The following is a 14967-nucleotide window of genomic DNA, read 5'->3' as shown; positions in this document are numbered from 1 at the left end:
GACGTCACAGCGTGATCTCTCGAGAACACGCTGTGTGTCTGCACTGCCAGAAGCTGGGCGTTGTGAAGAGAAGTGGATGATACTTCTATACACAACGCCCAGCTAGTAAAAGTAGTAAACACGCCCCGATGTACGCACATAATACACGCCCAGTTGTACTTTTACTGTAAACACGCCCAGTTGTACTTTTGCAAGCCTCATTTGCATAAATACAAAAATGGTCATAACTTGGCCAAAAATGCTCGTTTTTTAAAAATAAAAACGTTACTGTAATCTACATTCCAGCGCCTATCTGCTGCAATAGCAGATAGGGGTTGCAAAATCTGGTGACAGAGCCTCTTTAAGGCTGGGTTCACACGACCTATTTTCAGACGTAAACGGGGCGTATTATGCCTCGTTTTACGTCTGAAAATAGGGCTACAATACGTCGGCAAACATCTGCCCATTCATTTGAATGGGTTTGCCGACGTACTGTGCAGACGACCTGTTATTTACGCGTCGTCGTTTGACAGCTGTCAAACGACGACGCGTAAAAATACAGCCTCGTCAAAAGAAGTGCAGGACACTTCTTTGGACGTTTTTGGAGCTGTTTTCTCATAGACTCCAATGAAAACAGCTCCAAAAACGCAGCGAAAAATGCGAGTTGGTCAAAAAACGTCTGAAAAGCAGGGTCTGTTTTCCCTTGAAAACAGCTCTGGATTTTCGGACGTTTTTGGTCACTACGTGTGCACATACCCTAATCCTCACAGATCCTTAACTTTCAGATACTGCTCCAAATGGGATCCATATACTTTATGGCAAGAATGAGATCAAATCCTTTCAGAACAAAGTAGAGCGTTTCTTGTTTTTGGTAAGGACTTTCTGCTTTGTTCTGACAGGATCCGTCCTGACACAACATATGACATGACTGAAAGTGGCCATAAAGTGAGACTCCAACTGATTGTCATAGGTAACGCAAGTGACCTTCTTCATAGAAGTCCAAGTCCATTTAACAGCTTCACTAGCTACAGTCGTACATCCGTGACCTGACCATTTGCTGGTCTGTATAATCCATCGTCATAAGATATTGCTCTACTATTTACCAATCGCTAATGTTTGCACACGCGTATCTTCTTTAGCCTATTATGCATTTTATCCCCAACCTCATTTCTCACATTTTGTTATATTAACTTGTCCATTTATACGAGCACCCCGGTGATAACATAGTCCTCACACTCAATATTTCCTTTTATTTTTCGTTAAACTGAATATTGTCCCAACTCTCTTTAAACTGTAGGTTTAGTCTTGCTGAGATATTACATGAGACAAATTATCTTCTACTTTCATTTTTCATACAGACCACAAAGTAAAGCCACTCGTGTGGCCAAAAACATGAGATATTTGTTGGCATGTCCACTAAATGTGTCTGGATCTGCCTAAAATGTCATATTACTGTAAACGGAGTATTACTTATGTTAAAGGGGTTGTGTAGGACTAAACATTGATCCCTTGCACTATCACAAGAACAACGTTGTGCGGCTGTATTCCATAGGCTGTGTCTTGTATTATAGCGAAGTGGCCGCTCTGGCTCATTCACTTGAATAGTGATGAGCTGAAGTACCAGACACAGTGGCCCCCTTTGTTGCTGTGCTCGGTGGGAGGTGAACCCGTACCAAGCACAAATTGATGTGGTATTCTTTGTTTAGTCCTATCCAAACCCTTTAAGGGGTAAGTATTTTACATGATTAGAGAAAATAATATATTGTAGCAAAATTTAAGGGAATTTTCCCACATAAATATTAAAGTCGTGACTGAAATATGTTTTACGTTCAATAATATGTACAATTCATGCAAAATGTCAAACTGATGTGATACCGAAATTCTTATTGATCCTCCCCTGAACAATTTCCTTCATGTTTGTTTGTCTGTATACGTTTTCTGTTCTGGTTTTCTTTTTATAGTTTCCTCCTTGTTTTATCAATCTATATATGTTTTTTTTTTTTTTTTTGTTTTTTTTTTGGTCTCTTTTTTTTAAATCTTTTTCCTCTTTGCAGTAATTTGTTTTTTTCCCTTCTGTAACTCTTTAAATTTTATTTTGTGAAATCCTTACCGTGGGTTTCATTGGTACGCAATGTTGTGGGCCACTGCTTGTTGTTGCGATACAGAAAAGCCTGTGTCTATTTTAGGCATTTACTGTACATTTCCACTGTGAAAGGCGCGAGATTGTGTCATCTCATGCTCGCCTCCTGCAGGTCTCGTCCTGCGGAAATATGGACTAAGTTAACCCTCGTGAGTACTTGACCCAGCTTCTCTCTGCAGCCAAAAGCGTAAGAACCGCACATTGGAATTGTAATTGCCTTTTTTATATGGGGAACAAAGAGCACTGAGAAATGTTAGGAAATACAGCTAAAAAAAAATAATTTGATTTATGTATGAACTTAGACTAAGTTGTAATGTGTAGTTGTGTGAGAATGTGTGTGTTTGTTCGTGGTGCATATTCATTAACACATAGTATTGTATAGAGTGTGTTCCTCTAGAAAGTCGTATTGAATATTTTTTTTTTTCATGCCAGTGTCCTATTCATAATTGTATTACACTGACATGAATTTCTTAGATATGTTTTTCTGTTTTAAACCATTCACTAATTTAACAAGCCTTATGTTTTGTGCCCATGTAAAGATGTGTACTTCAAAATGTTGCTTCCAGTATACAGGCTGTAGATCCATTTTTAATTCTTTAACATCTGTGACCGTAAGAGTACAGTTTATTGGACTTACACCAGCGGGTTATTCACTCTGGACACCCCCCCCCCCCCCCGCTTACACAAATGGTCTCCTGACATGAGCTGATCGTGGCAGTTAAATGGAAAGGGGTTGTCCAAATTAGACAACCCGGTTTAGGCCTTGTTCAGATGACCGAGTACGACGCAGGAGAATCCTCGGCAGAAATCTAAGGCTGACCCTCGGATCTGCCGCTGATACACATGTGGCTAGGGTGAACATGGCATAAAAAGAGGGAGGCTTCTGTGGATATTGTTTAGCAAGTGGAGATGGGCTTTAACTGATACTATGTCATAACTTTTTCCTTTTTAAAGAGTTCTTTCCACCATAGACATTTATGGCATATCTACGGGATGTGCTATAAGTGTCTGATAGATGTGGGTCCCAAGTCTGGAACCCTCACCTATCTCCAGAATGGGGGTCACTCAACTCCCGCCCCACCTGGGGAGGCCGCTACCGCCTCTAGCTTTCTCGACTGTTTCCGTAACTCTTATAGGAATTAAGCGATAGAGCCATGCACATGCCCGCGGCCACCTGTCCAGTCATTCTCCGCCTGGATCCGGCGACCACCTCACTAGATGAAATGGTGCTTGTGTGGTGGTTTACTGTCCTGCAGATTTAAAAAATGTTTTCCTTTTAGCAGGTTGTTGGGGGCAGACAGAGTTTTGGGTTTTCAGTCTATTATCAAATTTAAGTGCCCTACAGCCTGAAATTAAATAGCAAATTTAGATCATGTAGACTAAAACACTATGTCCCTTTTTAAAGAGCCCGATATATCTATGCATTGAAAGATCTACATATCGGTTTGTGATTTCTATGTTAAACTGGTCATTACAACTTCATGTTGGCCAGCGTTATATTTACAGACTATCAGGCACAGAGGCATTTTTATTCGGCTTTCCGATTTGGGATATTATGAAGATAGTAATTGTGTGTTTTGGGCACAGTCCCACTGGAAACTGGGCCAAAATCACAAATGTATTATCTTGTCCCAGCATTGCAGGACAAAGTTATTGTGTAACTTTCTGACCACGATTAAGCTTGGACAGCGAAGTAAAACCAACATAATGAGGGCCCGCTGTGTACTAATCTCATAAATGTGTTTATTATGGGCATCATTCAGCCACTGGAATAAATTTACTCTAAGGTATTTTACATAAGTAAATTACGATCTTGATAATACTGTAGGATTTCTGACCTGTGGTCTGTTAATTAATCAGACTTGTCAATCTATAAGTATATCATTTGTGTATATAAATAATAATATTGGGAAATAATGTTACAATTACTAAATTAGTTCTTTATTTCTGTTGCTTATATTACGCCAACCTTTTTGCAGTTCTATAAAGAGATTATTATTTACATAAACTCCTGTCTCTAACGAGGCTCACAAACTAATTTCAGTATCTCGCAAACTGGGGCCAATTTTGAAGGAAGTACGTTAACCAAATTTGTATTTATTTTTTTTTTGTGAGAGGGGAAGCCAACCATCCAATAACGGAACTCCCATACAGGCATCTGTAAGATGTCTATGAGCAGTTAGAACATTGGATGCCCTGTACTGCCCACTTCTCCCCGTTGCAGTTCAAGGGTGCTGTCAGCTGATTCTGCAATTTCAAATAAAACGAACGTGTAAGAAGCTCTTGAGGAGGAGAGCCGCAGTCCGCATTCCTCTGCCGAGTGTTATACACCAGTGTTTCTTAACTCCACTCAAGTACCATGACCAGCTCATGATTTCAGGATATTCCATCGAAAAATATCTGTGGCAATTCTCAGGAAATCCTGAAAACATGAACTTTTGGGGGTTTCTCGATTGCTGGATTTGACACACTGTTAGACCCGCTGCAAATTTTGGTGCAGTTTTTATGCTTGCTGCAGAAACGGCTCTGCTCAGATGAATGGAACTGATTTTCAGTAGCAGAAACTTCTACAACAAAATCTGCAGCGTGTGAATCCACCCTTTATAGATGACTGATGTCTCCGGACAGTCGCCCTTTTAAAGGGGTTTTGCCATGAGACGTTTATGACATATCCACAGGATGTCATAAATGTCAGATGGATGCGGGTCCCACACCTATCTCTAGAACGGGGCCCCCTAAACCCGGTTATACCTTCTTTTTTTTTTTTTTTTTTCTGCTCCCTATGCCTCCCCGGCCACTTCCTGACCTATATGGTCGGGAGTTACAAAAACAGCGTAGCTCGGGAGCTACGCTGTTTCAGTAACACCCATAGTAGCAAAGGGCAGTTACCGAAGCCGCGTAGAATTTGAGTTACGCTGTTTCTATAACTACCCTTCCATTCTATGGGATTTACGTTACGCAGTTTCCTAATTCATGGTTGGAATTCACCTGCTTCTGCCACAACCCTGAGCGACAGAACGGGGGTTTAGGGGGCCCTGTTCTAGAGATAGATGCGGGTCCCACCTATCTGACATTTATGACATATCCTGTGGATATGTCATAAATGTGTCTCATGGGAAAACCCCTTTAATTCACTGGCCCATTCCATTCACCCTTATACCCTTTTTAAATTGCTTAGCACACTTTTTCCCGTCTTACTTACTCATGAAAATGACACCAGAACTCCATTGAAAACTGACCCTTATGCAACCAGATTATTAGGAAAGTAGGGAACAGAGAGCGATGCCATTATACAATGTAGATTTAGATTTCTTGCAGGGAGTCCTTGTGAGCATCTCCACATATTTTATTATTTTTTTTAATGAAAAATATTGTTCTCTAATATATTATGCCGTCTTTTAGCTGTATAGAGCCACATATAAGATCTGTCCAGACTGCACTGCATATATGTTGGTGCTCCTCTCCTTTCCGCCTTATAGATTAAAATATGTCAGGTAATGGGTAGAACATCCTCATGGGCCAAATCATCTGGTTTGCAGCTTGTCTGAGTGTTTTGACGTATGAATGGCGAATATGTCCGGATGTATGATCACACCATGGTCTCTCTTTCTCTCTCCGTCACTGCATGAAAAGCACTTTTCTTTATAGATCTGGATATTGCATTGTTATTGCCACATCTTTAAAAAATAACCACGTACAAGTCATTTTATTCTGTTTAACCTTTCTTAACGCTGTACTGGAGACACCGAGTACGTGTGCTAGACAATGGGGCAGCGGGAGCTCTTAGAGGGGGGATTGCTAGATGGGTAAAGGGGAGATTTCTTTAACTGTCCACCACCTTATCTTTTAATAGGTAGATCTACTCAAAATATCTGGTTTAGTTAACACTTTACTAAAGCCTCAGCTGCTATGGTATCCTTTAACCGTTTAATACCTTTTAGTACTTCTAAACCCCTTTTTCTGGTATCGTACTCTCCAAGAACTGTAATATAAGGGCAATATAATAGCCATTTTGGAGCATTTTCACAAGTGTTATGGATTTAATCCTTCACCTGGGTCCTGAGAAGTCTCACTTTGAAGATTCAATGTTGTGTGTGTGAAGCCACTCTCTGGGTCACTGTGACAGCACCTCCAATCCTCTGCTCCCACCAGGCTGCGTTATGCTGATGCCAGCACTGCCCGGCAGGAGTGAGGACTAGAAGTGTTGGCACAGGGACCAGAAGGTGAAAGTCTCTTATATTATTAGGGATCGTTAACATAAGATATCTTGGGCCTAGGTAAAGATAACTTTTTTTTTTTCTTAATTTTATATATTGCCCTTGAAGTTCTTCAAATAACTTAGACTTAGATTAGCTGAAGCAAACTTTTCATGGCCGGAATTGTGTACAATTGTAAAGTATTGTTTCAACTTTGTCACAATATTAATAATTAATCTTAGTTGGCTAACAATAATACATAGTAGTTTGGGTTCTTTTACGGGGTGGTGGGTCCTTAATAGGGGGATTAGAAGTAGCTTTATTGTAATATTGAGAACTATGCATTCCCTAGCTTTAAACCTAGATGATCCTTTTCCTCTGAAGCTCTGTAGATTTTCTCTTACGTCATTAATGCATGTTGTAATCGCTGACTGGTTATCTTTGGTTTGATATGAAATAATAATTCAGTGTCATTGATTTAGGCTTTACTGCAATCACAGCCACCAATCCCATCTGGCTAGTAAAAACACGGCTACAGCTGGATGCAAGGTAAGATGAGTTGCTTGGCTACAAATGTCACTTAGTAGATATGTGTTGTACCCTCTGTATCTCTGGAACACACGGTGGATGCTTGAATTAAATCTTTATCTGTGTTTGGGGCTGTGTCCAATTTCCATGGAAACAGAAATTGCATGAGGTTAAGGAAATGACATGCCCTTATATTTGCTTGACTCGAAAAACATACAATGTGAAAATAGTGAAAGGGTCTGAAGACTTTCCGAATGCATTTTCTTATGTTTAGGCCTTGTGCTAAAATAAAATGTTAATCCCCCCCCCCCCCCCCAATCATTCTGCACTCAATACCCCATAATGACAAAGTGAAAACACAATTTTAGAAATTTTTTGAACATTTATTATAAACGAAAAACTCAAATTTCGCATTGACCTAAAGATTCTGACCATTTGTTATGACACTTGAAATGTAGCTCTGAGGGCCTCCCATTTCCCTAGATCTTTGAAATGTTTTTACACCTTGATTGGGGTCCACCTGTGGTAAATTAATTTGATTGGGAAAAACGCACTCCTGTCTATATGAGGTCTCAGAGCAAAAAGCAAGCCATGAGGAGGAAAGAACTGCCCGTAGAGCTCAGAGACAAGATTGTGTGGAGGCACAGATCTGGAGAAGGGTACAAAAACATTCTGCTTCACTGAAACTTCCCAAGAGCACAGTGGCCTCCATAAGAAGTTTGGAACAACCAGGACTCTTCCTAGAGCTGGCCGACCCACCAAATTAATCGGGGGAGAAGGGCCTTGGTAAGAGAGGTGACCAAGAACCCAATGGTCACTGTGGCTGACTACCAAAGATCCTGTATGCAGATGGGAGAAACTGCCAGAAGGTCAACCATCACTGCAGCACTCCACCAATCTGGGCTTTATGGCAGAGTGGCCAGAAAGAAGCCTCTCCTCAATAAAAGACACATGAAAGCCCGCCTGGAGTTTGCAAAAAAGCACCTAAAGGACTCTCAGAATCAGATTAAACGTTTTGGCCTCTATTCTAAGCGTCATGTGTGGATGAAACCAGGCACTGCTCATCACCTGCCCAATACATCCCTACAGTGAAGCATGGTGGTAGAAGCATGTGGTGGCAGCATGCTGTGGGGATGTTTTTCAGCAGCTGGGACATGGAGACTGCTCCATTCATCCTTCCCTCAACCTTGACCAAAGTACAGAGCGTTGGAGAAACCATTTTTGGGAGTTGTGAAACGCTCAGCTATGTTAGAGAGTTGCACCTTTGCATAGACACCTTTACACCTCCTCTCCCCCTCTCTGGAGTGCTCATAGGGAGTCGGGGTACTCCACTCTCCCGATTTTTATATGCGTTACAGAAATGGAACCCCACCTATCAGACATTTATGGCATATCCTCTGCCATAAATGTTTCAGATTTTAAAAGACCTCTCTGGGTAAAACTGATGCGGACTTTCGTGACTAGTTCAGGGTCTGAGGGATTCAAAGAGCACCAAATCGAGAATAACATTCGTGCAGTGCCCTTCAGGCCTGTACTAGGCATAAAGAAGCAACAGTTATGCCTGGATTGCTTAAAATAGAATGCATACAGCCCCACAGTGCCCTCTATAACAGAGCTAGCCACGCAGTGCCCCCTCATAAGTGCCATCCATGCAGTGCACCCCATTACTACTAGCCACACAGTTCACTATTAGTACTTACCTGTCCTTGCTTTAACATTGAAAATACATGTGAGCAGCCACTAAAGGGTGCTAACTTGTATTTATAAAGACCTGCGCACATATCTATGATCAGTGCAGGGAAGGGAGAACAGATATAGGTGTATAAAGACTGCACAGGATGTGATGTCTTGACAGCTGTGTCTTTCTGAACTATTGGAACACAGACAAGCATATCTGTGTCCCTATGGTTGGCCGTGCAGAACAGCATCGTGGGTCGCAAGCCTGTTTTAAACACTGGTGCTTCAGGCCGGAAGAAGTACAATGCTTTGCTGATGGGATCCACCTGTATAGCAGCAGCTTTTACTGGCAGCCCTTTGGTACAATATGACTAACAAAAAAAGTTTTTCTTGAAGGGGTTGACCCATGAAGGAGAACTCTTCTCTGGCCCCTGGAACCGATGGCAATCCCTCGGGGAAGTTTAATTTGGCCATACTTTTATCCTGCAGCGGGGAAGTAAATGGTCGACTGTGTTATACGTGGATGGCCTGGGGCCACCAGAGCGGGAGCTGCTCTTACTCAGTGGTTCTTGACTCATGCTCATAGAGAAGGGTCCCAAATAAGGGACCCCATCTGTGATATCCATATACCCTAATAGGACCAATGAACAGTGGTTGTTTTTATGAAACAAGCCCTTTTAATGCAGATATACAAAGTACCTTCATTGTATTTGATATTTTTTTTGGTTGAAACAGCTGCTAGCTGAACTTGTAATCCAAAATGTCACCATTCATTGTTTTATTAAACTGCATATTACCTTTCATGTTTCTAGAAACCGAGGTGAAAGACGGATGAGTGCTTGGGAATGTATCCGCAAAGTGTACAGGGCAGATGGCCTGAAGGGTTTTTACAGGGGCATGTCTGCCTCGTATGCCGGCATCTCTGAAACTGTTATCCACTTTGTTATTTACGAAAGTATTAAACGCAAATTGCTGGAACATAAGATTGCATCAACCATCGATGATGATGAGGAGTCTGTGAAAGAAGCTTCAGACTTTGTTGGACTCATGTTGGCAGCTGCAACTTCCAAGACATGTGCCACCTCAATAGCATACCCTCACGGTGAGCAAACTTACACATTGTCCTACACTAGCAGTCTGGACTTCAGTACGATCCCTTGTCTGGCTGAACACTGCTTCTCTGTGGCCATCTTTGGTTTTATGTTCACATTTTGTCCCATGTTCCGAGTAGAAAAACCTTTTTGGTTTTGAATGCACTTTGTGGAAGCCGAGCTTAGACGTGAGATGTGTCTGTTGTATTTGACCATTCAGTTGTCTGGCGGTACTTTTGTGTATTATATTACAAACATGTATAAAGATTCAGATACAAAAATGAAACCCCTTTATTGGTGCTCATTTATATTGTCCAGGTTGTACATCAGACATGCATAATACCAAAAATAAATAAAGACATTAAACTCATTATGACCGGCGACTGGGTGAAAAGTCTGTTGGGACGAAGAACCTGACCAATTAATAAAGCGCGCTGGAGTGCCACATCCCCTTTAGTCAGCTTATCAGCAGGGGTGTCAGGAGTCCTGTCCCCACCAATCTGATATTGATGGCCTATCCTATGGAGCTAGTTTCTAGGGATATACTGCCTAACAGCTACAGCCTTTTATATTGGGTTGTCAGGAAGAATGGTTCTAGCAACCAGACTTTACTTAGGTCTTCCGCTTCATTCATTGCCATTTGGGTCTCAAGGGCAGAAAAAGGGGCAAGGAGACCTGATCGTAAGGTTGGAATCATACATGCAGTTTTGTTCTTTTAGCCAAACACCGGAATGGATCCCCCAAAAAAAGAAAAGTATTTAGGAAAGACTGATATGTCTCCTCTCTCTTGTATTCACTATTGTGTTTGGCTAAAAAAAAAAAAAACTACATGTGCGATTACAGTCATTCAAAATATATACTATTTTTACTGTCCTATTAATCTAAATGATACTGTGCTTATTTATTATGTTTTTCTGATACAGAGCTCTAAATCCCCTGTATAATCCTAGTTATAGCGGTATTCCCAACTGAGACAATTTTGGCATGTCCACAGGATTCACCATATATGTCTGATAGGTGTGGGTACTAACCCGCACCTATTTCCAGTACGGGGATAATCTGACTCTGTCCTGAATGAATGGAGAGGTGGCCGCGCACCCTATGATATATGCCGGGTAAATGGGGCCCTATGCAAGGCTGTATTCACAATACATTTGAGCACGCCAAACATATCCAAACTGTTACAGTTCTGTTGATCATCTTCATTAATTTTTGTATATGTCTTAATTTTCCTTTTCTTTAATTTTGTGCAGAGGTCGTGCGGACGAGGCTACGTGAGGAGGGGACAAAATACAGGTCTTTCTTCCAGACACTGTCATTAGTTGTGAAGGAAGAAGGTTATGGTTCCCTTTACCGTGGTCTCACTACGCACCTGGTTAGACAGATTCCGAATACAGCGATAATGATGTGTACCTATGAAGTGGTCGTTTATCTGCTGAATGGATAGCAACCACGAGTTCATTGTTTTGTCTGTGAAAAAGATGGGAGACCAAAGGAGTGACAGTGGACCAGATAGCATCTACTGAAAAAATGATGGTGACAACAAGCAAAGACTCAGAGGAACCATCATGAAGTGTATTATAGCCGCTGCTGGAAGTACTCATGCCGCCTTCATTACGTGTGGTCTTTGACCCCTTGTGCAATTTAATGGACAGAGGGTGTTGCTGGGAAAACCACATTCATTTCAGGATTGCCATTTCCCCTTTAACCGATTTGTATTGGGCTTATCAAAATTTGACATTGATGAAGAGATTGAAGTTGCATACACATATATATCCTTCTGGTTTACAGTGTACAGATGTAAAGACCGCCTTCTAATCCCTCTGCATACTGTAATCACCGCAAAACACGCCATCCACATCTCATGCCTACCTACCTGCCGTATATCCGGTTGCTTCAACAAATGAGATGTACAAACTGGGCTTGAATTAGTAGTTCTGGAGATTCCTTATTTAATATGTATCCTGCAACGTGTTTTGATATGATGTTTTGGGATTCTTGAATGTTTTTGTTTGTTTTTTGCTGGTGTTTGTGCATCAGCTCAACATGTGCACTTCCATCCCATTACCAAAGCAAGGCCAATTTATCTCATTCTTCAAACAGCATCTCGAGCATTCACTGTTTTTACCCCTGCTATGGTCACATTCTTCTTGGCATTTATTAAACTAAAAGAATATCTATAATTGATACTGTGAAAGTATGCTAAAGGAGGTCTCGTGATGCTGCCTTTTCTCCACTTCGCCTTCTGGTGTAGGGTGTCAAAAATGGTATTTGCACCTCATTCACATATTGTATTTCGGATTTTTAATAGCCATTTTTGGGTGCTTAAGATGTGTTGCTGCATTTTATCACTGCATTGCAGCCCCCTCCTTTAAGTTCAGAGGGGCTTAAATTATTTCATACCTTGTTAAAATTAGTATTTCTGTTTACGCTGTCAATCACATAGCCACTCCGTAATAGTAGTTCAAATTGAGAGTACTTAGGGCTGAAATGTTAGTCACCCCTTTACATTTCTGTATTAAAAAAACAAATTGACCTGATGAGCTGTAAAGTTTCCTTTTAATATAAAATGTTGTATATTTAATATGGTGTGTATATGATTTGCAGTACTCCGTTTTCTGGTTCAGTTCGGTCTTCAGAATTTACAGTCTGTCTGAGAGTTATGGTAAAATAATTTCCTAATATAGGTGACCCTCAATTTTCCTCCAGCTCCTGAACTACAAATCGGTGGCTGCATTACACCCGTTCACACCTGTGTCGTCCATTCCGTGTTGTCATAGGAGCAGAAAAACAAAATGAATGATATGCTAAAACCATCGCACAATGGACACGAATGGTGCCCGACACACCCATTGACTTCTAATGGGGTCTGTCGGATTCTGACGTGGTGTCCATCATTTTGATGCATGCTGTGCTATTCATATAATGGAATCTGCGACAAAGATGTAAACAGAGCTTTAGAGAACCACTCCTTGCTGAAACATGATCTAAAGCTTGGGTATGAAGATATATTTATTAAATGTTCCAAACCGATTTTCTAAATTCTGGATATATAAATGGCCTAAAGTTTTCTCCAAACAACCCAAAAAAATGTACAAACACATAAGCACGTCTGATTTTGATCATTTTCATTTGTACAGTTTCTAGGAAGATGTTGCTATAGCGGTTTAGGTTTATCCACCTTCTATTAAGACCCGTACCCACTGGCATGTAGCGGTGCGCCCAGGATTGGTGCTGTGCACCTTGTTCTTGGGTAACCTTCACGGAAGTAACAACTGTATGTAGCCACTCCATTATTAAATGAATGACCGACCATGAACACGGTTTTTGGTTAATCTCAATCCATGTCACACTTGGTTTTGACATCTGTTCAAGATGGACGATGTTGGGCACGCCCAAATTTTGTTCAGAAATAAAAGCCATGATCTACTTTAAAGGGAACCTGTGAGTGACTTTGCGCTGCCATCTTTTAGAGCAGCATATAGTAGTGACAGACAGGCTGATTTTAACGGCCTGTCACTAATGTGAGAGAGTTTCGTGATTTCAGAGAACTGACATTTAGAACGTTTGGGCGCTCGCATTGTCCTTTGAGGAAGCAATGTGGCGTAATCATGAGCTCCCGTCCCGTCCCCCCCTGCGATGATTATAGTTGATCGCTTTCTCCCTATGCACAGTAATAGGGAGAAAGCAGTCAATCATTGTCGGGGTAAGCGGCCGCTCACAAATGTGCCAGACTACCTACCTTTCCGTGCAATGCAAGCACCGTAACGTGCTACATTTACTAAGCCGTGAGACTGCTAAAATCAGCCTGTCTGTCACTACTCTGATCTGCAGCATAAAGTCACTGACAGGTTCTCTTTAACCTTTCCAAAGGCATTGCATGGTGGTTGAAGACTGTAAATTGCATTGTGTTTGCACTGCTTGATCTATAAACATTATCTTCATCTTCAGAGCTTTTATTCCAGATGAGACTCTCAGAATATTCTTGCTTGTCTCTTTTCATAATGTAACAAGTTTGAGTTTCTTAATAAAGAAAACTGTTGTATCTGTTTCCTAACATGTTAATGATTTGACTAGTTAGGACCGCCATCTATCTTCTCTGAGATGCAAGAGAAATTTGGAAATAAGAATATTCCTGCTACGCCTTACATATAGTCAATTTCCCTTTTAATCTCCGGGGTGCAGAAATAATAAGGTGCCGGGCATATGGCAGTCATGTACACGGAAGCATTGAGTTTCTTCCCTAGTAGTAATACTGCTTCACATGGAGCGCGTAAAAAAAAAAAAAATAATCTTTCCGATTCCGCATGTTATATGGAGGCATACAGGTAGACAACAGTGGCCCCATAGACAACTCGTAGCTTGTACGGAGCCATAACCTGGTCGCATCTAAAGATTGCGCCAGTACCCGTGTGGCCTGATAGTATTGGGATCCTGCCAAAATTCAAACACCGTTAAATCCTCTGTTCTTAGAAAATCTATATACATTTTTGAGCATCAGTTTAGAGAGCCATTCTATCCAGGGTTCTTCCTAGGGTTTAAATGCTGTGACTCCATACTAGTCAGAATAATTACTACTGACTTGATGCTAAACCTTAGTAGCATGTACAATATGGATGGCGTTAGATAGTGATGTAACAAGATGGAAAGCTGACATGGGGACATTAGATCCTGGTATAGCTACTGCTCTGCATTGTGTTGCAAACATATATGATCATATTGTCGCTCCAGCCTAAACTTATGTCTAAGTATGAAAGAATTTCATACTAAAGGCGTTTCCAGCTTTAGGTTAGTAAAACATATATTCATTTTATCATGAAAAGCTATGCAACTTTCAGTTCCTCAGAGTTCTCAAGAGGTGTTTTTTTTTGTTTTTTTTTTTAATGGTTTACCTATTTTGGATGGCGAAAGCCAATCCTGATCACGTGCTCCTCTCACAGGTACATGGCTTGTTCGGAGTGAGAGCTCGGATACACTAATCGTCCGTTCAGAAAATGAAGTGTGAACAGGGATAAAGATGTGATTATCTTTACTTATCAGACCTTGCTTTTTTACTCTGTTGACCTTCACTTTTTAAATCGTGTTTATATTTTGGGAGTGACCTAGATTTCAGATTCATTGTTTGCCCATCAGAACAGAAATTCCCAATGGAGCGTAAACATACACCCAATGTGTGTACTCACCTGCCCCATTCCAGCTCTTCGCCTACAAGTTGGATGAATACATGCACGTTAGGGTATGTGCACACACACTAATTACGTCCGTAATTGACGGACGTATTTCGGCCGCAAGTACCGGACCGAACACAGTGCAGGGAGCCGGGCTCCTAGCATCATAGTTATGTACGATGCTAGGA

The 14967-nt window shown here is 41.2% G+C and overlaps 1 protein-coding gene across 1 annotated transcript in view; it reads left to right on the top strand.

The window, feature by feature from the left end:
• Positions 1-13661, top strand: part of SLC25A36 (solute carrier family 25 member 36) — a 51823-nt gene extending 38162 nt beyond the window's left edge. The window contains exons 5-7 of the mRNA XM_075861432.1: positions 6798-6864; positions 9333-9622; positions 10865-13661. Of these exons, the coding sequence (XP_075717547.1) occupies positions 6798-6864; positions 9333-9622; positions 10865-11058 (551 nt within the window). The 3' untranslated portion in view covers positions 11059-13661. The remainder of the gene's footprint in view (positions 1-6797; positions 6865-9332; positions 9623-10864) is intronic.
• The last annotated feature ends 1306 nt before the right edge of the window (positions 13662-14967 follow it).

The sequence above is a fragment of the Rhinoderma darwinii genome, chromosome 4 (genome assembly GCF_050947455.1).
Source record: "Rhinoderma darwinii isolate aRhiDar2 chromosome 4, aRhiDar2.hap1, whole genome shotgun sequence".
Lineage (NCBI taxonomy): Eukaryota > Metazoa > Chordata > Amphibia > Anura > Rhinodermatidae > Rhinoderma > Rhinoderma darwinii.
The sequence above is the reverse complement of the archived record's forward strand: the minus strand, read 5'-3'. Positions and strand labels throughout refer to the sequence as shown.